A 22844-nucleotide genomic window follows, 5' to 3' on the forward strand; every position below is an offset into this window, starting at 1 on the left:
CGAAATTGGAGCTTATATGTTTATCCATTGAGACTGTGTGGTGTCCTTGTTCTTCAAGTAGTGGTGATACTCTTGGATCTGATGGAAGTGGATAATTGTAGGAGTTTGCTTAAGGGTGTCTTTCACGGAACTTGGGAAGTTCAACCCCATAGAGAGAGGTGCTTAGATCCATGGGAAAGAATGAGTTGTTAACACCCTTGACTGATAGTCCTTGAACCAAACAAGTGCGGCTCTGTGTTAGTCACTGTGGTGACATTTACCCAGTGGGGTGTGGACTCAAAGGCAACGACGATTGTTGCTTATTGGATATTCTTGGAACCCTAAGACGTTCTTATAATTGAGTTTTGGTGGTAACGTGGTTAAAAATTTGATTTGTGGAATTGACGTGAATGCTTCTACATCGTTGGCCTTTCGACCTTATCAATGATCCATGCCAGAGGGCATTGGGATGAGTTTTGCAGAGGGCATCTGAGCCATGTTGCTAGCGGGCACATAAGCTGTATTGGCCATAGGGCCATTTCTCTTTGTTGTTGTTGTGCAGGTTTGTTTAGCACAACTCTGCTAGAGTTAGGGCTAGAGAGCAGTGGTATTAAAGTGTTGCCTCGATGGGCTTTGGTCGAGATCTATTTGTTAGAGGACATATGGTTGGTAATCTTAAGCTTCAGTTTGTGGTAGAGCTTCAGTTTTCTAAAGACATCGAAGATTGGTTACGATTTGGAAGATTGTCACTTGAGGTGTGACCGAGTTTGAGTTGGAAAACTTGAGGTAGTTCTTGTGGTGATCGTGTGGTTGGATTTGTGGTCGGATGGTTAACTTTAGAATTTTATGGAATTCTTGAGTATGTTGGATACACCATGAGGAATTGGTTTGCGAACCCCGGATGTTGAGATTGTTTGTGTTTTGGGAGTTTCCTTGGTGTGGACTCATCCTTTGACTTATGTCTTGTGTGACTCTTTGTGTGGGGACTCACCTTTGGAATAGTTCAACAACATTGAGTTTGGATGGCTTATGGGACGTTGTAACCCCATGGTTTTGAGATCGATTGTATAGAAGAGACACTAGAGTGTTGGCTTCATCTTTGGAGTTGACTTGTAAGACTCCTAGGTGGGAACTCGCTTTGGAAACGAAATGTTGGTTTCAAGCTTCGATAGTTACTTGGTTGGTTAACTACAAAGCTGGATGGTGATTAGACTTGGAGAACCTCCTAGATGGGTTCTATCCTTGGAAGTGTAAGATTTTGTATGGAACCTTGAGCTCATATTCGGATGTCGGAACCTTTACAAGTTTTGAGAAATAGAGAAGTCTTTGATTTGATCTGTGGTTAGATAAGGGCTTCGAGATATGACCTTTTTACTACGAGAAGGGAGTTGTATCGATTGTCAGAATATGGTATCAGTATAGAGTATCAAAATTGGGTTATGAGGGGAATTGTGGCCAAAATGAGACTTATGTGTTGCTCGTTCCTGGATTGAATTGCGATGAGTTGCTGGCTTGCAACTAGGTAGGAATCGAGTTTTGCTTTGTGAAGTGGTTGGCCTTTGTGAATTAGATGGTGGATGCTCTTTTGCACTCTGATAAGAGTTTGGGCTCAAGTCAAGGTCGTAATAAAGATCTGTATCAAGGATTTGTGAGTTTTGAGTTATGGGGGAGTGTTTGTAATCTTTAGCATTGTTGGCATGTTGGATGACCGCCAGCTTACAGTTGAGTTTGAGGTTGAGACATTAGAAGTCTTGGGTGGAATCCAAGATCAAGTTTGTGGTTATCGGAGGAAGCTACATTTGGTTTGGATTTGAGTTAGGGTCGAAGAACTTGTGTTCAGAGATGTGTTGCACGAGTGTCTTTGGATCAAATTGGGATCAAGTCTACCATGGGATTTGAGACAAGTTTTGCTTATGCGAAGAGCTTTGGATTGTGGATGGTGTTGAAACCTCCTACTTTTTGGAAGTTGGATAACTTGGATTGTGTATGTTCATCAACGAGGACGTTGAGAAGATGGAGTGGGGGTAATGTCAGGTTAAGAGTTTTGCAACCTGACACATGGTTTTGGTGTATGTTACTGACTTGGAGGGAGCGTTCTTTAACCTGGTTTCGACTATACGGCTATAATGGGGATGTTTTCGGTATGTCACTGTGACATTGTGGTTGGTCTGGATAGTATTAATGGTGGTATTCTCGAACTTAAGATGTATGATCATTAGATCCTTGGTGGTTACTCATACGTAAACAGGAATACTTTGGAGGCTTGTCTTTTGGGGGAACACTAGGTGAGCGGCCTATCTCCTTGGTATCCTATTACGTACTAAGTGAGCATCCTGAAGAGTGTTGAACAGGCTCTTGACATCCTCGAGGGGTGGCTTCTATTTTTGTGTGGGATTGGGAGCTCCATGGACAAACCGTTTGAGTGTTTCTTGGATGAGGATGAGTATGGCTGCGCTGGACTTGGTGTACTTTGGCAGATCTTGGAAAGGGTGATTCTTTTTGGCCCTTGACATCTTCATCACACTAGGCATTGTGTGGCAATGATGAGAATCTATGTTGTAGCAAATTCAATAGTAAATAAAGTTGAAGGGGAAAAAAAATTGGATAGAATGTGTAATTTGCATATGGGCACGAAGAGGGAGTTGCCTTAAATTCTTCAAAAAAAATGTGCAGATTTTGCAGATAACCTGCAAATTTTTATGGACAATATATTTGAATCACATAAACTTGTTAATGGTTATTAGCCTTTTAGTTTAATTTATGTGTTAGTGTTATGCTAATTGGTAAGAGTTAGTAAGGGTATTATGGTCATTAGAATGTATTTGAACGTACTATAATCTATAAATAGAGGAAGAGACCTATTGTTGGGTCAAGTCATTCATTTAATAAAAAATTTAGACGTGGTATTGGAGCAAGATTGAACCTAACCCTATCACCAGACCAAACTTAGCCACCGCTTGAAAACACCTCCTATTGTTTCCCTTTCTCAAAACTACTACAACCTTTCAATATTTCACAAAACCAACCATATAGCCAGAAATAGAACCCTTTGAACTATAACACTACAAAATCCCATCGTCGCAAACCTCCCTATGCACCCCCACATGTCAGTGGATTGCTGGCAGTCCTGACCCCATGCACTGGTGCAAGAGATTGTTTCTGGCTGACTTTTTCTAATTTTTTCCTCCAGCATGGTCTGATTCCTTCCCAGACCATGTTGTCTAGCTATTGGGCATGTGCTTTGCATACAAATCCAATCTTTTTCAACCATGCACCCATGTTAATCTGTTAGTTGTTGTTCAATGTTAGTAAAGGCCATTTGTGAGTCTCTTGGAGCAGTGGCAGTGTTCAGAAATTGATTTGTGAGGCTGTGGCAGTGTTATATCAGTTTATTGGTGGTTCACCTCGTTCGTGGTTGTCTCCGTTAGTTTTAATTGTTCCTATAATTTGATAGTGGTCTTGTTTGTGAGTGTTCGGATGGAGTCTATGAATCCCAAAAACATGTTCCCTTCATCGCTGCTGCAGATAACAACCAAAAAGTTGGATGGAAAGAATTATGTTCAGTGGTTTATGGTTGTAAGGTTTAGCAGGATTTGGAAAATTTGATCACTTGTTCCAATCTTGTCCTTCTGATCATAAGAGAAAAAGAAGTGTGGATTCAGGAAAATGCCTTGATTGTTGTTGCGACATCCCAGAGAAGGGTCTGGAATGGCCAGGGGTAATAATAATAAAGGTTCGATGGAGTCGGCACTAACCTGTTATTTTCCTAGGTGCGATTAGTTCACCTAATTACTGCTTGTTGATTGGTTTTTAGACTAATACTAAGCCAAAGAACTAGTAGTCTCGGTCAAGATCTTAAATTTCGATTTCGACTCAAATTTCAGAGTTCCAAAAGTATGGATATTTCGACGAAATTTCGATTTTGATTTGAAAAAATAACCGAAATTGGTAGTAAAACATGGAATTCTTTGTGAAACTTTAGAAATGGTTAAAGAACATTATAATATAAGTTTTAGGACTAATATATTACAAATTAAATACATCTAGGTTTTGTAAGAGGTGGAAAAGTTGTAAAATAGTATGTATATCAAACATATTTGTAAGATAATGTACATTAAACATATTCAGTTAATACAAATGAAATCCATAAATCATTTAAATATTATTTATTATACAAATAATGATAATTTAGACATGAATGGTTAAACAAAATGTTATTGTAGGTTTATTTTTTCATATAACTTCAAAAGCACTTGCAATAAACTTTTGTTTCGATAAAATAAATTAAGATAGAAATTTCACTTTACTCCTAAATTTATCATTTGAATTCTGACGAAATTTCATTGTATAGTCAAAATTTTGATAAGTTTCGCTAAAATTTCGAGATTTTGATAAATTTTGGATGATTTGTTGATATTTCGACAGAAGCTATACAAGATGCAAATAAACTGCCATTTCGATTTTGAGGGTCACGGAAATCTGAAATTTTGACGGAAATTTCAATAATTTCGTGGAAATTTAAGACCATGGTCTCGGTCTGTATTTACCAAAGTTGGGCTCAAGAGTTCAGTTATACGAGAGGAAGGTATTATCACCCCCCTACGCACCCGTTCTACAAACGATATCTAATTAACTATGAATTATCCCTAAATTGAATCTAATGGTCCTTAATTAATTCCAAATAAATATTGAAATTTAAAAAGAAAATGTAAAAATAAGGTGCGATTTAAGAATGTCTAATAAGACCTCCAAAAGAGGGGATCTTATTAGATAAACTCCCCATAGAACTAATATAGGTGAGGTCTAAAATACCTCTTTACCCTTTGTTTAATCATTGGGACGCACACACACATCAAACAAAATATATACAGATATTTAATATGAGATGCTAAAAAATTTATCAAACTCAAGCAAAAAGTCTTTAAACATTCCCAAAATTTTTCAAGAATTTTATTGAATTTTTTAGCATGTTTCTACAAAATTTTCAAATTTTTTTTATAGAATTTTTCCTCCGTTTATTTATTTATATATTTTTTTGTTATTTGAGTAAAAAATAACTCAAATAATTTTTCCTGATTTTTTTATTTTTTCTATTTTTATAATTTTTAAATATTAAAAATGAATTTAAAATTTAAAAATAAACTGGCTATCCAAAAGAAGTCAAACCGGTTCAACCGGTCTGAACCAAGGTCAATAGTCAACTCGAGTTGACTCGAGTCAATCGGGTTGACTCGATTTAGAAACAATTCTGCCGCGTGTTAGCCAACGATGGTGACACGTGGTACAAGATATTTTTTTATTTTTTTTAAATTTATTGCAATAGGGCACCGGCCACGTAGCAGACTGCGACGGGTCCTGGGAGTTTGACTAAGATCGCTGACAATCTAGAGAAAACACACATCGGACGGCCAAGATTGCGCCACGTCACCAACTAAATGTGCGGTTCCTGTTGCGCCACGTGTCACCATCCATACGGTGACACATGTCCCCACATATTATTATTATTATTTTTGAAAAATTAATATATATTTTTATTTTTCTTCTTTTCTTTTCTTTCTCTTACCTTATTTTCTCGATCTTCTTTCTCTCTCTTCGAACCCCTCTCTCTCGTCTCTTTGTCATGCTATCACTCTCTCACTGGTCTCTCTCACTCAGCTCGTACCTCTCTCTTTTCTCCCTCTCTCTTGCTTTTACTCTCTCACAGATCGATCTCTCTCTTCAAATCTTTCTCTTTCTCCTTTTTTTTTTACCTCTCTCTCTCTCTCCTCCATCTCTCACTCTCAGCTCGAACCTCTCTCCCACTTTCACTCTCTCAGAAATCTCTTTTTAGTTTTGTTTTCTTCTGACTTTGCCCTCTTATTTTTGGAGGTTGAGTATGGCTCTATGAAGGCGGAGTTTGGAACTCTCCACCAAAATCCTTTCCTCCAGATAAGTTTCCCCAGGATATCTGCATTTCTCTTTTTGTTTTTTCCCTTTGTGTTTTTTTGAGATTGCTTTGAAGATTGGCTAACTATTTTCGCAAATTTTCTTGGAGTCCAAATAGGGTGCTAAATCTAACCAAAGTTTAACTATCGTCGGGTTAGGATTTGGTAGCTAGGTTAGGTTAAGAGTTGGATCTAGGATCTAGGTTGAGTGACTTGGATGGGTCTTGGGTTGAGATTGGTTGGGTCAAGTTGGATCAAGTCCAATTGGGCTTCGTGAGCTTTAATTAGGTGAGTGGGCCTCGAGCTGGCTAGGCTGTTGGGTTTAATTAGGCCCAATTGGCCCATGGACTAGATGGTTTTGTATTTGGGTCAGGATGATTCAGCTAGGACCAAACTGAGTCAGATTGGGCTAGGTCCAAGTAGGCCTGACATTGCATTGAATATGGCCTTTAAGTTGGATTAATTGGATTGTATTTATTGGGCTTATTTTGGGCTAATTTAATTGGGCTGAGCTTAGTTTGGGGAATTGGGCTTGGTCAATAGGGTCGTGGATTTGGTCTTTAATTAATTGGGGCTGATTAACTTAAGTGAGACTTGGCCTATTGTACTGGGCCCAATGGAATTTATTTTGGGTTTATGAATGGATGAGTTCAACATGGGTTGATTGGGTTGAGTTTGGTTACAATGGGTTTGAGTCAATGGGTCAACAAACCTAGGTCAAAGTTGACCTGGGTTTTAGATCCAATCCAGATCCAGGGGTCTCGGGTCAATAGTCTTAGACTCGGATCAAGTTAACTTGGGTCCTCAGGTCGGATCTTGGGTATCCGAATCCGTGTTATTGAACTCGGATGTGGGTATGGGTATTCGGATTTTGATCTGGATATGGGTATTCGGATCTTGATTTGGATATGGGTATTCGGGTCTGGCTTTTCTGAATTCGGGTCAAATACTCGAGCTTTGTTTGGAGTATTCTTGGAAAATTTTTTGATTTTTTTCTATTCAAATTTAAACTCTAATTACAGAATCTTGAGTTTAAAACTCAGCATGCTAGAAATTGAAACAAAATTTATACAAAATTAAAAGTACCAATCTCTGTTCCTAAATCCTCCAATCTGCAATCTCCTCTTCCTTTGCCCGAGCTCTTCTAAGTCTTAACTTCCAAGCCTTTAAGTCTCCACTGCTAAGTTTTTCTAGTTTTCTGCAATCTAAGCCTTTCGATCTTCAATTTCAATTTTCCTCCAACCTCTAGTTTCTCTTCTTCAAACCTCAAACAATTGCAATATTTTTCTCTCAAATTTTTCTCTAGTTCCATTTTCTCTTATCCCTTCTAAAGCTCACTATTTATAGACCTAGGATGAATACTTCAACTAATTCTGATTTGATCAATCATAATTTGATTGATCAATCAAATTTAAACTGAATTGTTCCATTTACGTTTGCTTTAAAATCTAATTTCATTCACATGTTTAATTGTTCAACTTCCTAAATGTCTAATTTGCTATTTTCCTTTTGTGAGTGCAGGTGCAAAGATGAAGATGTTAGCCCACCAATTTTTATTTTATTTTATTTTCCGTTTCTTTTTTTTTTGTTTTTTAAAAATTTTTGATATATTCAATTTTTTTTTTATTTTCCATTTTCTCATCTTTTTTTTCATTTTCATTTTCCATGTATTTTCTCATTTTCATTGTATTAATGGACCAAATCACATGCAAATTTGAATTTGAATGAGAAATTATACCTAGGAAAAGACCAAAATGGCACTAAAATTAAATAAAAATCACAATTTTGTTGTATAAAGCCTCACACAAAATGGAATGTCTACAATTGTTTCCCTTTTGTGGAACTCGGTGAAACCCCAGTATGGACATATGTGCATGCATCTGAATTGATGCAAGGAGACTTGTGAATATGCCAAGCTTTAGTACTCAAAGTAACATTACATGTATGTATGATTTATCACGAGTGTACTTTTAGTTACAATAGGGAGATAAAAAGTATTACAAAGTATTTTGGAGAGATGAAATGTATTCATGAGAAGCTAAACATCGTGCAACCTATAACTGCCAATGTTCATGAGATGCAGAAGCAGAGGGAGCAGTTGACAATTCCTTGGACTCTAGAGTCTAGCCGGTTTGAAACCTAAGTTTGAGATAGTTCGGTCTCAAATACTTAGTTGTGTAGAGTTTCCATCATTTGTTGATGTTTATTCTTGCGTCCTTCGTGCTTTTTTCAGCATATATTCTCCTGCTCTCGCATTTGGCTCTGAGAGGACATTCTTTGCCACGTATGGTGATTCTTTTCAACCAAGCAGCTGTAGAAGTTATTGAGGTGGTTCGAGCTGGCGTGGTGATAAGAGATGGACAAGGTAGAGGCACTCCTTGCAGTTGCACTCATTGTGGACAAGATGGTCATACTATTGAGCAATGGTGGGATTTCCACAGTAAATCTTCACATGTTGCCAAAGTAGCTACCACCGACTCCACACTTTTGAGGCCTAATGGGGGCAACATACTATATCTATTTCAGTGGAAGAGTATTCCAAGTTCCAACAATATCAAGCATCACAACAAGCTTCTCTTCCAAGCATCTCTTGCCCAAACAGGTAACCCTACAATTTGCTTATCATCTAGTAGTTGTCGTCCTAGTCCTGGGATATAGACTCTGTTGCCATTGATATATCACAAGTATACCTAATTTCTTCTCCACTCTCCAGTATTTTGAACACTTACCTTGTGTTACTCTTGTTGATGAATCCACCACTGTCGTTAAGGGAACTGAGACTATAAATCTTCTTCTATTTCTATTCTTTCCGTTTTGTATATTCTGAAGTTTCCTTTCAATCTTATGTTAGTTAGCAAGATACCAAATCCATGAATTGTTTAGTAATATTCTTCCGTGATTTTGTGGTCATTCAAGATTTGAAGACGAGGAAGACAATCGGCAAAGGGCGTGAAGTTGGTGGACTTTATCACTTTAAACTGCTATCTCATTTTACTGTCTGCACTGCTCTTGCCACACCTCTCCAAATTCATTGTCGCCTTGGTCATCCTTCATTGGAAAAGTTGAAAAGTCTAGTTCCTGATTTGAGTTGTGCGCCTAGTCTTGATTGTGAGTCTTGTTAGTTAGGAAAACATCATCGTGTCTCTTTTGCTTCTCGAGTCAATAAACAGGCTACAAGCCCTTTCATGTTAGTCCATTATGATCTTTATGGTTTTAGTAGAGTTGTGTCCAAGCTGGGTTCTCGGTACTTCATAACCTTGTGATTGATTATTCAAAGATGACTTGGCTATATTTAATAAAAGATCATTTTGAGTTATTTCATATATTTTGTGCTTTTTGTTTTGAAATAAAGACTCAATTTGGTTTTTCCAGTTTGAATACTTTGAATTGATAATGCTAAAGAGTATTTCAGTACTTAATTCACTATTTATATGACTTACTTTGGTATTGTTAATCAATCATCTTGTGCCCACACTTCAACAAAATCATGTTGCAAAGAGGAAAAATAGACATATCCTTGAAATCACTTGCACCTTTATCAAATGCATGTACCTAAAGTGTTTTGCAGTGATGTACTCACTATTTGCTATCTTATCAACAAGATGTTGTCCTCTATTTTTGGTGGTAAATTTTCCTACTCCGTTCTCTTTCCTAATTCATCTTTATTCTTTCTAACTCCTCGTATATTTGGGTGTGTCTCCTTTGTTCATTAGCTAACTCTCGGGGTGGATAAGTTGGATCCTCGTGCTATAAAATGTGTCTTTATGGACTACTCATGTACTCAAAAGGGATATCATTGATATAGTCCTACTTTGCATCACTTCTTTGTTTTTGCAGACGTTACCTTCTTTGAGTTTACATCATATGACACTCAGTCCCTGAGTGCTTTTGATCTCAATGAGTCTCTTCCTCTACCTAATCTTTTAGATTCTAGTTTATTGTCCTTACCCAATCATCCACCTATGTCTCCATGTAGTTTGATACCTTCTCATCATCTCGACCGTCCTAAATTGTAGGCGTATTCAGGACAACAACTCCTAGGAAGAGAGCCCCCTATAGCTTCTACTACCACGCCTTTGGTTTCCCTATCTGATAATTGTATTTCACACAATGTTGATCCTGCTATTACTGTCCAAAAAGGTAAATGCACATGTACACAACATCCCATCTCGAACTTTGTTTGCTATGACTTCTTATCACCCTCCTATTATTGTTTTGTTACTACCTAATCATCTGCTGCCCTTCCTAAATCTATTTAGGAAACCTTAGCCCACTCTAGGTGGAGGAATCCTATTTAGGAAGGCACATCTTGTTAAGGGTTATGCTTAGGTGTATGGTTTGGATTATTCAAACACTTTTCCCCAATTGCCAAACTTACATCCACAACTTGTCACTGGCTTCTACATCTAACTTGAAGAATGCCTTCTTGCATGGTGATCTTGAGGAGGTTTATATGGAGCAACCACCTAGGTTTGTTGCTCAGAGGGAGTTAAGATTAGTGTGTCAGCTCAAGAAGGCATTATATGGTTTAAAATAGTCTCCTAGAGCATGCTTTAGTTGATTCAGTGTTGTAGTACTTGAGTTTGGCCTTTGATGTGTGTAGCGGATCACTCTGTGTTTTATCATCATACTTCATCAAGTAGGATCCTTCTTATTGTGTATGTGGATAATATTTAATTATAGGTGATGATGATCAAGTTATTCAGAGCATTAAACATTTTCTATAGACTAAGTTTCAAATCAAAGATTTGGGACTTTTGAAATACTTCTTGGGTATAAAGGTATCCAAATCTTGTATGAGAACTGTTTTGTCATAGAGGAAGTATGTTCTTGATCTTTTGGATGAGACTAGGCTCTTGGGATCCAAATTAGTTGATACACACATGAAACCTAACAGCAAGTTAGTGCCAGCCGCCAAGTACGGGTGATTGGTTGCCTAATCCTAGACAATACCAGAGACTTGTTGGAAAGTTAAATTATCTTACAGTCACTTGGCCGAGGACAAGTCATTGGAACACAATAATTCACATCTTGCTATATCTTAGAGGTACACCTAGGAGTATCGAGATCAAGGTCACACTTATCTTCAGGGATGTATTGATGCAGATTGGGTCGGATCACTTTAGACAAAAATCTGCAATTGGGTACTATATCTTTGTTGGTAGTAATTTGGTTTCCCAAAAGAGTAGCAAAGAAACTATAGTGGCAAGGTCAAGTGCTAAGTTAGAATACAGGGGCATGACTCACACTACATGTGAGCTTGTTTGATTGAAAAATATATTGGAAGAATTGGGTTTCCCGCATTCTCAATCTATGAAGTTGACGTGTGATAATCAAGTTGCTCTTCATATTGTCTCCAACCCTGTCTTCCATGAACGAACAAAACACATTGAAGTTGATTGCCTTTTTGTTTGGGAGAAAATTGTGATGAAGCTCTTTAGCATTTCAATATGCAGCTTGCTGATTTTTTTACCAAAGCTTTGGAGGATTCTTAAGTTAAATTTATTTAACAAGCTAGGAGCGTATGATATCTATGCTCCAGCTTGAGGGGGAGTGTTAATGGTTAATTTTATCTTTTAGTATTATTAGTGTGTTAGTGTTATGCTAATTAGTGAGAGTTAGTAAGAGTATTATGGTCATTAGAATGTATTTGATATGTATTTTAAATAGAGGGAGAGAGCTATTGTTGTGTCAAGTCATTCATTTAATAAAAAATTGTAACACTGACAAACTGACTTGGAAAATCCAAAAAAAAAAAAAAAAAAAAATTCTACACCAAAGTGGATTTTGCAAATTATTAGAAAATTTTGGTTAGGCAAAAAAGAGAAGGGAAACCAACAAGAAAAGGTTTCTTCCCCATCCAAATATCCTCCCAAAAATGAGCTTCAGAACCATCCCCCACTTTCTCTTTAATATATGTAAAGAGCAAGAGTAAAATCTGACAAACGAATTTCCAAGGACTTCCATGTATAGCTCCCCTGCCAATGTTAGAAGTGAATTGTGAGAACTTAAAAAAAAAAAAATAGTGAATTGTGTGGAATAATTAGCATATCCATCAATTATGGACAGTATGCACATGATCCTGAGGAATTGACTTGCAAAGTTGAAAGAAAATTTGACTCTGTTTTTTAGGTAGAGTTTATGTATGTTGGCCTTACAAGGCTTAACATCCTGTTTTGATGCTAACAAACAAGTGAAACTCAACATATTTGGTTGAGTAATGATATTTTAGGACTTACAAGGATCAAGCATGTAAATGCAAGGTCAAGGATCCATTGCAAGCTTATACTTCAAAGAAGGATGATCATATGAAGCTTAAATGACATGGATTCAAAGAATAAAGCTGGAAGATCATGAGAGCATGAATATTAAAGAGAACTCAATGAAAAGCTCAAAGTATTTTAAAGCTTGAAGACAAGTAGTAGACCAAAGCATGAAGACTTAAGTGTTTAAGAATGACAAATGGCTTAGAAGTCTTTATGTAAGTGCTTTAATGTTTAAGTATCTTTTGAAATATTGTTGAAGCTCTTTAGGGGATATTTATGGACTTTGAGACCTATTTTAAAACCCCGGAAAATGTTTTATGAAAGATCAAATCAAGAGAGCAAAACTAATTTTGAAAACTAAAAATGAAAAACCAGAAAAATGAACTGGTCAGTCGACTGACTAGATTACACTGGGCTTACTCAGCCGACTGACAAAAATACAACGGTTAAATAAACTGCCCAGCTGACTGACCAAATGAACTAAACTTACTCAGCCAACTGACTATGTCTAGCCGACTGACATTCTTGAATGTGGTTGAGTCAGCCAATTGATGATTTAATGAAATTAATTTCTGGCAGACATAAAGGCCTCAGCCACCTGTTCAGCCGACTGACCTTGTGAAAATTGCTTATCCAGTCGCCTGTCCAGCCGACTGGCTCTACAGAAATTTGAATTTTAAACTCCAACGGGAAAATTTTTAAAAATTAGTTTTTCAAAAGTAAACGCTATAAAAACTTGGGGGACACTCCAAGCAACGTGGGGAACAAGGAAACTCTTCCTAAAATCTCTATAAATACATGATTTTACAAATCAAACTACACCAAGAGCCAAGGAATTGAAAAATCTGCTGAAAGCCATCTTGCAAACTAACTGTTTTCTCTTGCTCAAATATTTGCCCAGCTGATATTGTTGAATTTATGAAAGAGCTGATCTTCCTAATCTATTCCTACTGCTAATCCTCATCTATGAAGAATATTGGTGAATTCTATAGTTGAGCTTCAATTCTATTTCATATTGGTATTTAAATTGTTGAAGTACATAGTGTTGAATTTGTACTAATCTACTCTGTTTGAGAGTGTTCTTGTACGCAGCTACTCTTTTGTATTGTTGCAGTATTTTTGACGATTCCAAGGTGTTTGGATCGTTTGCTAAGCGTGGGGTATCGCTTAGAGAGGCGGGCTCTAGCCTATTGAAGGAGTGACCGAGTGAGGGGATATCGCTTAGAGAGGCAGGCTCTAGCCTACTGAAGGAGTGTTTAACGGTGTTTTTGCCCAGAAAGGAACTGGTTTAGTGGAATCCTTTGGTGGTTTGTCAAAGGCGAGGACGTAGGTTGGGGATAAGCCGAACCTCGTAAAAACCCGGTGTCACTCTCTCTTTCCTTTACTCTCTTTACTTTCAGCATATATTAACTGTGTGGATGTTTTAAATTCCTAAATCATATAGACTACGTGGATTAGATGTTAAATAAACGTAAGATTAATTTGTTTTTGGGATTGTGGAAACCAAAAGAGAGTACGTTTGTTGATCCATACTTTGCGGAAACCGTAAAGGAGTACGTTGATTGGTGAAACACTCAAAGACTCTTTAACTGAAAGTTTATTTAACGTCTAAGCTTTTGGAAAGAGTATTGGATTTTATATTGCATTTCATTTTGAGAAAGTAAATACATTATCATAGGGCTTGCATTAACCGCAGGGCTTGAATCAAACTTTCATATATACAGGGTTGCAAACAAATAAAAGCTGAATCTTATATCTTAGTTTGGATATTGTGGTTGATTGGATAATTGAACACTTTGGTTGATTGTTTGGGTGAATGTTTAAGTTTTGATTTACTTTGTTGGTATAAGGTTGTGGATTGAATTTTGTTTTAAGTATTTATTGTGTATTTGGTAAATCAACAAGAAGTCAAGAATATATTAAAAGAAGTAAAAGAGGTTAAGGATTCTTGAAAAGTATTAAAAGAAATTTTTTTAATCCAATTCACCCCCCCTCTTGGGACTACACCTTTGTTTTCAATGTGTTTACCTTGAATATGGATGGGGAAGCTTCTTTTAATGGGAGATGATTTTGTAGATTATGAAAAATGGAGTGATATTGTTACTAATTACTGTAGTTATTCGGTGTTCCTGCTGTGTGTTGTTGCTGTTCTAGTAAGTGTGAGTTAGGGTAATATGGTCATTGTTATCTACTCGGCATATATTATAAATAGAGAGACACCTGTCCTTGTGAGTAGGTCTTCCTATTTACCCAATTCTTCAACATGGTAGGTTGCCAAGCCCTGGGTTCTTGTCTTGTTGCCCACGTTTCTTGTGTGGTGGTTAAAAGTTATCTAATTCTTGTAATAGTTGTTATTCATCATTTATTTATCTCTCCACCCGGTAGTGTTAAAGCTTGATATACATTGTTGGCCCACAACCTAATAGCTTAAGCTTTTAGGGATATACATGGTATCTTGGAATGTTCAGGGATATGCATATGCAGATTGGGTTGCATAACCTCCTGGCAAAAGATCCACAGCCAAGCATTGTGTTTTGTAACTTGATATCCTAGAAAAGCAAGAAACAAATTTTGGTGGCTATTGAGTGCTGAGTCGAGTATCGAGCCATGGCCTGCACTACTTGTGAGCTTATTAGGTTAAAGAATATGTTTGGAGAACTTGGTTTTCTACATTTCCCAGCTTAAGGAGTTGATGTGTGATACTCAACTTGCTATTTACACCGCGTCCTTTGTTCAAGAGAAAGTTGTGTAGAAGCTCATTACAATGATTCATGTGAAGTCTGAATTCCAACTTGCTGATTTGTTCACTAAAGCTTGGGAGGCTTGCGGGTTAAATCTATTTGAAACAAGCTAGAAGCATATGATATCTATACTTCAACTTTGAGAGGGAGTGTTACTTGTTACTGTACTTGTTTAGTGTTATTGCTGTGTTAGTAAGCGTGAGTTAGTGCATGAGATAGCAAGGATATGTAGTCATTGTTATGTACTTGGCATATATTATAAATAGAGGGAGAGAGACCTATCATTGTGATTAGGTCTTCGAATTTACTCCATTGTTCAAAAGATATGCCTAACTGCTTGTGACGGCAGTTTTTTTTTGGATGATGCTTGTGATGGGCATAGTTTCGATTCATCTTATTTAGTGGGTGATATTTCACAGGTGCCAAATACTCCACTTGAATATTTAGATGGTATTTCTATTTTTGAGGATCCTGGAATGACTAATTAGCAGCAGTTGAGAGATCAGATTGGGGATGGTATTCTGCCCACTTTTGTATCTCATGTTGAGCAACTGATGGAAAATGAGCTTGTGCCTGTCTGATCTTGGAAGACCAGAAGCTTTACTCAATGTGGTACGAGTAAGGTGAATTCGGCCCATCTGAATTAGAATATTTACATTGTTCAATTAATTACAATGGAAAGGGTTTAAAAGGGCCTTTCTCATTTGGATTTTGTTAGGCTTTAATTCTTTGCTTAATCTTCTTTCTTAATAATCGTCTTTGTTATTTGGACTTTGTTAGGCTTTTCTTTCTTCTTAGAAGGGACTTGATGGGAATGGGTGGGATACTAATTTGGGTTCTAGATGTTCTTCAGAAAGTCCGTGGAAAGCTATTTCTCAGATTTATCCTCTCTTTATTCCCCATACTAAATTTGTGTTGGGTAAGGGTTGTAAAAGACCTTTGGTTGGGATGTTGTTTTTTCCATATCTTTTCCTCGCCTATTTCATTTGAGCTCAGAGCAGAATGTTTAATGTAGATCTGGGTGGTCCTTTACCTTCTTGGGATTTTCCTTTTTTCATTTTAGGCAATCCTTAAATGATAGGGAAAACCGAAGAGTTTTCTTCATTATTGGTCTTGTTGAATAATTGTCGGGGCTGATAGTCAATCCTGGTCGTTGGACCCTTCGAGGGTTTATTCTTGCAAATTTTTTTGTGAATTCTTGGTTAGTACCAAATTTTGCTTTCCATTCTATAAAACTATTTGGAAGGCCAAAGCCCCCCCCCTAAAATCAAAGCTTTTCTCTGGTTGGTTGTGCTTAATAGGATAGACACTAATAACTTACTGCAGATTAGGAGGCTTTTAAAGGCTCTCTCTCTAGATATGTGTGTGCTTTGTTTTATTTGCTCAGAATCTGCTTTGCATCTTTTCTTGCATTGTGATTTTACATGGAGGGTTTGGAACAAGCTATTCAATTATTTTAGAGAAAGTTGGGTTTATCCAGGGACAGTGGAGGAATAATCTGTAATATCTTTTGTTGGGTTTGGTAGGTAGAAGGAAGGAATGGCGCTATAGAATTGTGCTTTATTTGCAGTATCTTGGGGTTTGTGGAAGGAACAAAACTTGCGTATATTTTCAGGGAAGAAGTTATCATTTTTGTTGGTGTGGGAGAAGATTCATTTTTTGGCTTCTCTTTGTTGTGTGGGTAACAGATACTTCAAGGGGATGTGCTTTTCAAATATTCAGCGCGATTGGCATTCTCTGTTGACTTCTTAGGGCATTATGATTTTTTTTTTAATTGTTCTTTGCACTTCTTGGTTTTCTCTAGGGTTCCCAGATTTTGCTAAGGAGATGTCTCTTCTCCTGATTGTACATTCTTAATCTATCTAATGAATGTCTTTTGCTATAAAAAAAAGTGATTTGTTACAAGCGAGGAGACCTTACAAGGCTTGTAGTACAGCCATGCGTATTGCGTGCAAGCCCTCGCTGGAGAATACTTCATACTTTCTTCATTGCAAGGTTTCTAGGCTGCTTTTGAGTAATTTGTTAAGTGTTTTTCGTGAGGTGTGGCTTTGCCAAGAGAAGGTGGAAAGGTTTGTGAGTATGGAGTTTTAATGGTTGGGAGTGGCTAGAAGCTGAGATTATGGAAATGCGCTTACTTAGGTATTCGATGAGTGCTTGGAAATAGGCTTGTGTTTCTAGCATATTTTCGGGCAAGTTCTTTTGATGTTTCTTGTGGTATTGTGATATGCAGAGTGATTGGAGAATTGTTTTGATGTAATTTTATTTTTGTTTTTTAGGGGGTGTTCCATCCTCTGCGTTTTGTTTTTTAGGAGGATGCCTTGCCCCCTCTCCCCTCCTTTTGTTTTCTCCTATCTTTTCTATAAATATTCTTATTCCATATGAAAAAAAAAGTGTGGCCTAGTCAAAATAGGCATGTGGCAAGAGAAGCTTGGGAGTAAGTTCTTTTTTCTGTTGATTCTCTAAGGGAAATACCCATGTGAGTGTCCTTTGAAACCTTAGATGCTTTCTGAGAATGACTTTCCTTAGCTTGTCTTATAGCTAAAGAACATCAGCAAACAGTACATGCATACTCCTTGTCCCACATCATTTCTCTCTTATGTAATTCCAAAAATGGGATTTTTCTCTAACCCACCTTCCTAGGCATGTGGAGTTGGGGGAACCCTTTTTAGGAACTTGATCAGTGGTGGATTCATCTCTACTTTCTTTAAACTATTTGCCCTTTCACCCTTTTGTCCGTGGTAGTGGGACTTATACCAAGACTAAGAGTAAAGAAGATAGCAAAGTTGATGTCAACACCATGAAGAGTAGGAATCCTCCTCTTGGTAGAGAAGCATTCATTGTTTTATTTGCAAATATGTACTCTCTGCTGTATTAATTTCTTCTATGAGAATTTATAGTGGATGAATTTTCTTTAAATTGTTTAATAGTTTTTATTTGATTTAGTTGACTATATGGAACACATGTTTGTGATTATATAATGATGAGGACAACTACTGACCGAAAAAACCATTTGTTAAATTTTCATTAGCATACACATAAATTGAACAAAAAGATTATCTTCACAACTTAATGCTGGCTTTTTTTCTTTGGTGGGTGGTGGCAAGGTCTTAAATTTCGATTTCGACTCAAATTTCGAAGCTCCAAAATAATGGAAATTTCGACGGAAATTTCGATTTCGATTTGAAAAAATAACGGAAACTAGTAGTAAAGCATGAAATTATTTGTGAAACTATAGAAATGATTAACAAACATAATAATATAAGTTTTAAGACTAATATATTACAAATTAAATACATCTATGTTTTGTATGAAGTGGAAAAGTCGTAAAATAGTATGTGTATCAAACATGCTTGTAAGATAATGTACATTAAACATATTCAGTTAATGCAAATGAAATTCATAAATCATTTAAAAATTATTTATTGTACAAATATTGATAATTTAGACATGAATGGTTAAATAAAATATTACTATAAGTTAATTTTTTCATATAATTTTAAAGGCACTTGTGATAACCTTTTGTTTCAATAAAATAAATTAAAAGAGAAATTTCACTTCACTCTTGAATCTCTCATTTGAATTTCGACAAAATTTCATTGCATAGTTAAAATTTCGACAAATTTCGCTAAAATTTTGAGGTTTCGATAAATTTCGGATGATTCGTTGAGATTTCGACGGAAATTATGCAAGACGGAAATCGACTGCCACTTCGATTTCGAGGGTGACGGAAATCGGAAATTTCGACAATTTCGTGGAAATTTAAGACCATGGGTGGTGGAGGGTGTTGAAAAAGAAATTTATTGAAGAGAGGAGGAAAAAAAGGATAATGCATCAACTGATATGCCAAAAAATACAAAACAAAACTAAAACTAAAGTAACACAACGAAAATATGGCATCAGTATCACTACAAAACAGCCATCCTATCACATTGAGAATCAGTGAAGTACACTGCCTTGAAAACTCCAAAAGCATTCATCCACTAGGAAGCAAGAAAAACAATCCTCTACCCGAGTAATTATAAATGCAAACACTTATCCTTTAAAATCTAAGCATTTTTCTCCAACCACGGGCGCCAAATCATAGAAAAAAATTGGTGTTGGCTTTATAAATCCATTCTTATGAATTCTACAAAATGCAAATAGAATTTGGTAGGCAAGGAAAAGAGGATTCCTTTCTTCAGTTAAAACCAGTTTGTCATGGATTTTCTTTTACCATGCAACTTAGTCTTGTTGGCCCCCACTTTTCCTTGTATACCTTCTATTCAGAACTCAATCACTCTTTTCCAATGGCATAATCTGATCTTTTCAACATTTGCCAAATCATTGTTGCCAAATTTCTGTCTTATTATCCGAAGTTGGCTTTAACAATTTATTATTGTCTCCTGACACTTATTATATTTTATGTATTATTCGTGCCTATCTACCAATTGATATGATGTTTCTCTTGAGATTCAAATGTGATTTCTTTATTGCAAAAACAATAAGATAAAAATTCTGTCATCTTTCGATGTTGTGTGGTTAAAATTTGCAGTGATACAATTTACTATTATCCCCCTCTTTTGATTGTATAATCTTCTCTAATGTTGGGTCAATGAAGATGCCATTTCTGGTTTGATTCCTGTTTTTTTGTGTTCCATTATTCTGCACAATGTGTTTTCCATGAATTTAGCACTATTTTTTGCAATACAGCTTGTCATCAAGCAGCCAATTGGACTGGTGCAGTATCCTGGTGTCGCAAAAGGGTTATTTGTTGCTTCTCCTTCAGGTTTCTAGAAATTACCATCACATGTTGTTTCATCCTTTTCGAAATTTTATCTTATTTCCACACGGTAGTGTCAATTGGATGTATAGTTCTTCAGTCATGTTTGCATGTTATGTTGATCTAATCCGCTGAGTTGCAAGATTTCGTTTTCATCCATAGCTCCCATTATGGTCCTTAACTTTTTCGTCATACTACTGCTCTGGATGTATTTTTCACTTTGTATATTTGCCCGTTTTAACCAGGCAAACCAGCTTTGAGCAGAGTTGATGTTCTTGAGAGAGATGTACAAAAGAACAGCACATTGGTCCAGGTACTCCAGTGTAGAGTGGTATTATGAGTATTTCAGTATTTGTTTCAAATTGCTTTATTTTCTTTGGCCCCTGGTCTACATTTTGTATGCATTACCATTTTCTGATACTGTATTTAGAGAACATGATAATATTCTCTTCATTGTCATGTTCTACGTTATCATTTTCTGATTGGAGATACATGTATGTGTAATTTCATGATTAAATTTTTGTATCGAAGAATATAGGGACTTCTCAGATTCATTTTTGGAAAGACCCATGGCTCGGGAATGACTCTTTTTCCACTTCTTTTCCTTATGTTTTTAGATTGTGCTCTGAGCCAAAGAGAGTTATTTCTTTCTTTGTGGATAATGGGAGTGGCTTGTTGGTCTCTTGGAATCTTCATTTCAGGAGACCTTTGAATGATAGAGAGAGGGTGGAGCTGTCTTCCTTCTTGTCAGTATTGAACAATTGCAAATTATCCTTGGGAAAGGATGTTTGTTCTTGGTGTCAGGATCATTCGGGAGTGTTTTCTTCTAAATCATTCTTTGAGTTTTTTACCTATTCAAACTATCCCTTTCCTCTTTATCCTGTTATTGGAAGGTCAAAGTTCGCTAAAAAATTAAAGCATATATTTGGTTGATTGTGCTTAACAAAATTAATACCAATAGCTTTCTGTAGATTAGGAGACCTTTGAAGGCTCTCTCTCCAGATGTTTGCATGGTCTGTTATAGGAATTTCGAAACGAACTCTCATCCCTTTTTGCATTATGATTTTGCATGGAAGATTGGGAATAAATTGTTCGGTTTTATGGAAGAGAGTTGGGTATGCCCCTGTTCAGTGGAAGATTTGTTAATCACTTCTTTTGCAAGCTTTAGAAGAAGGAAAGATAGGGCAGCTCTTTGGATGTGTGGCAAGTATGCATTTTTATGGGGTCTATGGTTGGAACATAATGCGGTGATTTTTTCTGGGAAGAAGTTGAATTCATATTAAGTGTGGGAAAAGATTCAGTTCTTGACTTCTTTATGGTCTGTCAGGTTTGGAATTTTCAGGGAAGCTAGCTTTCAGGATTCAAATATGTATTGGAAGAACTGTTTGGATTGATTTCTATTTTTTGTTCTTTTAGCTTTTCTCTGGTTTGTTCCAGATTTTTTTGTGAGATGTCTTATTCTCCCCCTTTGTGAATTTTTTTCCTATTAATGAATTCTTTTGCTATCAAAAAAAGGAGGGGAGGGGGTGGACTTCCATCAGAACAACTGTTAAAATTTTGATATACATTGTTGGCCCGCACCTAATAGCTTAAAATTTTAGGTAAAGTGGTAATTTAACATGGTATTAGAGCTGTTTACCAAGAAGTCCTGGGTTCTAGTCTTGTTGCCTGCGGTTATCGTGTGGTGTTCAAATTTAATTTTCTGTCAATAAATACTGTCTACACATTATTGTATTGATATTTTGTTCCTCTGTTATTATATATCTTGCTTCTTGTACTGTTACTCTGTTTCTGCCACGTTTATTGTCATCCTGTTGTTTGTTCATAATTATACATCCTTCTTGTAATAACCTTTAGTTTTGATGTGAAAAAAAACAAGAAGATAAATTAACGTAGAAATTTCAGTTTGGGTTTTCAATGTCATTTTTGAATTTCGAAGAAATTTCATTCTATAGTTAAAAATTTCTACAAATTTCACTGAAATTTCAAGATTTCAATAAAAATTGGGTGATTTGTGGTAATTTCAATGGAAATATTGTAAAATGGAAATTCATTGTGGCTTTGATTTCAAGGTTGGTGGAAAACAGAAATTCAACAGAAATTTTGACAGTTTTGGGGCAATTTAAGACTATGATCACTAGTACTTGAAACTGTATGTAAATTATGAAAGGAGAACTTGAGAAAATCTACAACGTCTGTACAATTGGAACTAAGTCTTTCCTCCCTCACAAAAATAGAGATTGAAAACTCCTCTAGATGAAATTTGGAAAGAAAGCTCCGCCCCTTTCAAAAACTTAGGGCCCATTCAATTGTGATTAATATTTTCCATTTTTCATTTCTTAGTTTTCCAAAGAACAATAAAAATTTTAGCTTATTTTTTAGTTTCTTAAGATTCATATTAAAAAGGTAGAAAATAAAGAATTTGTTTAAATTTGTAATTTTTTTTAATTTCTAGATTTCAAAATAATTAGAAAAGACAACTTGTTTTTCTATTTTCCTAAAAGTATATAAGGTAATTCTTGGGATCATGGATTTTGGGGGGCTTAAGTTTGGATTTGTGTGGATTTAAGAGAAACTCTATATATAACCACACAAATTGAAGTCCAAGATCTGAATTTTACACTCCCATATGCAAAGTAGGAGTTAGAAATCTAGAAAATAATGAGAAAGATGTTTTCCAGCTTTTTTATATAAATTTGGAAATTTGGAAAACAAGGTAGCATTTTTGTAATTATTTGAAAAATGAAAAAATGAAAAATAAAACTATTTCACGAGCAAAAAGTACCAAAACTGTTTATGGTTGTTCAAACAAATATTTGAAAAATTAACTAATTTTTTTTTTAAGTTTTTGGAAACTAAAATTAAAATTAAAATTAAAATTGTTTTCAACAACTGAACAGGCCCTTAATAATATCCATAAAATCCAAAAAAAAAAAAAAAAATAATTGAAAGAAAGAAAAGCAAGCAGTATTAAGTAGCATGTCTTCTCCTTTGCTTTTTCTCCCTAAGAGTTCTTGCCAAGCAAAGAGCTCAATGTTGACAGTCTATAGTACTCCCAACAAATACCCATTAAATCAATTACCCTAGATCCCCTGCAAGTGAATAATGAAGGTAATGCAAATATGCAATTGACCAACTCCCAATTGTTTTTGCAATAAATAAATAAAATAAAATA

The 22844-nt window shown here is 36.0% G+C and overlaps 1 protein-coding gene across 3 annotated transcripts in view; it reads left to right on the top strand.

Moving 5' to 3' along the window:
• Window positions 1-22844, top strand: part of LOC131165617 (RNA pseudouridine synthase 5) — a 93214-nt gene that overhangs the window by 18069 nt on the left and 52301 nt on the right. For all 3 annotated transcript variants that reach the window (XM_058123562.1, XM_058123563.1, XM_058123564.1), the window contains exons 9-10: window positions 19600-19675; window positions 19915-19982. In XM_058123562.1, the coding sequence (XP_057979545.1) occupies window positions 19600-19675; window positions 19915-19982 (144 nt within the window). The remainder of the gene's footprint in view (window positions 1-19599; window positions 19676-19914; window positions 19983-22844) is intronic.

This window comes from Malania oleifera, chromosome 10 (genome assembly GCF_029873635.1).
Source record: "Malania oleifera isolate guangnan ecotype guangnan chromosome 10, ASM2987363v1, whole genome shotgun sequence".
Classification (NCBI taxonomy): Eukaryota; Viridiplantae; Streptophyta; class Magnoliopsida; order Santalales; family Ximeniaceae; genus Malania; species Malania oleifera.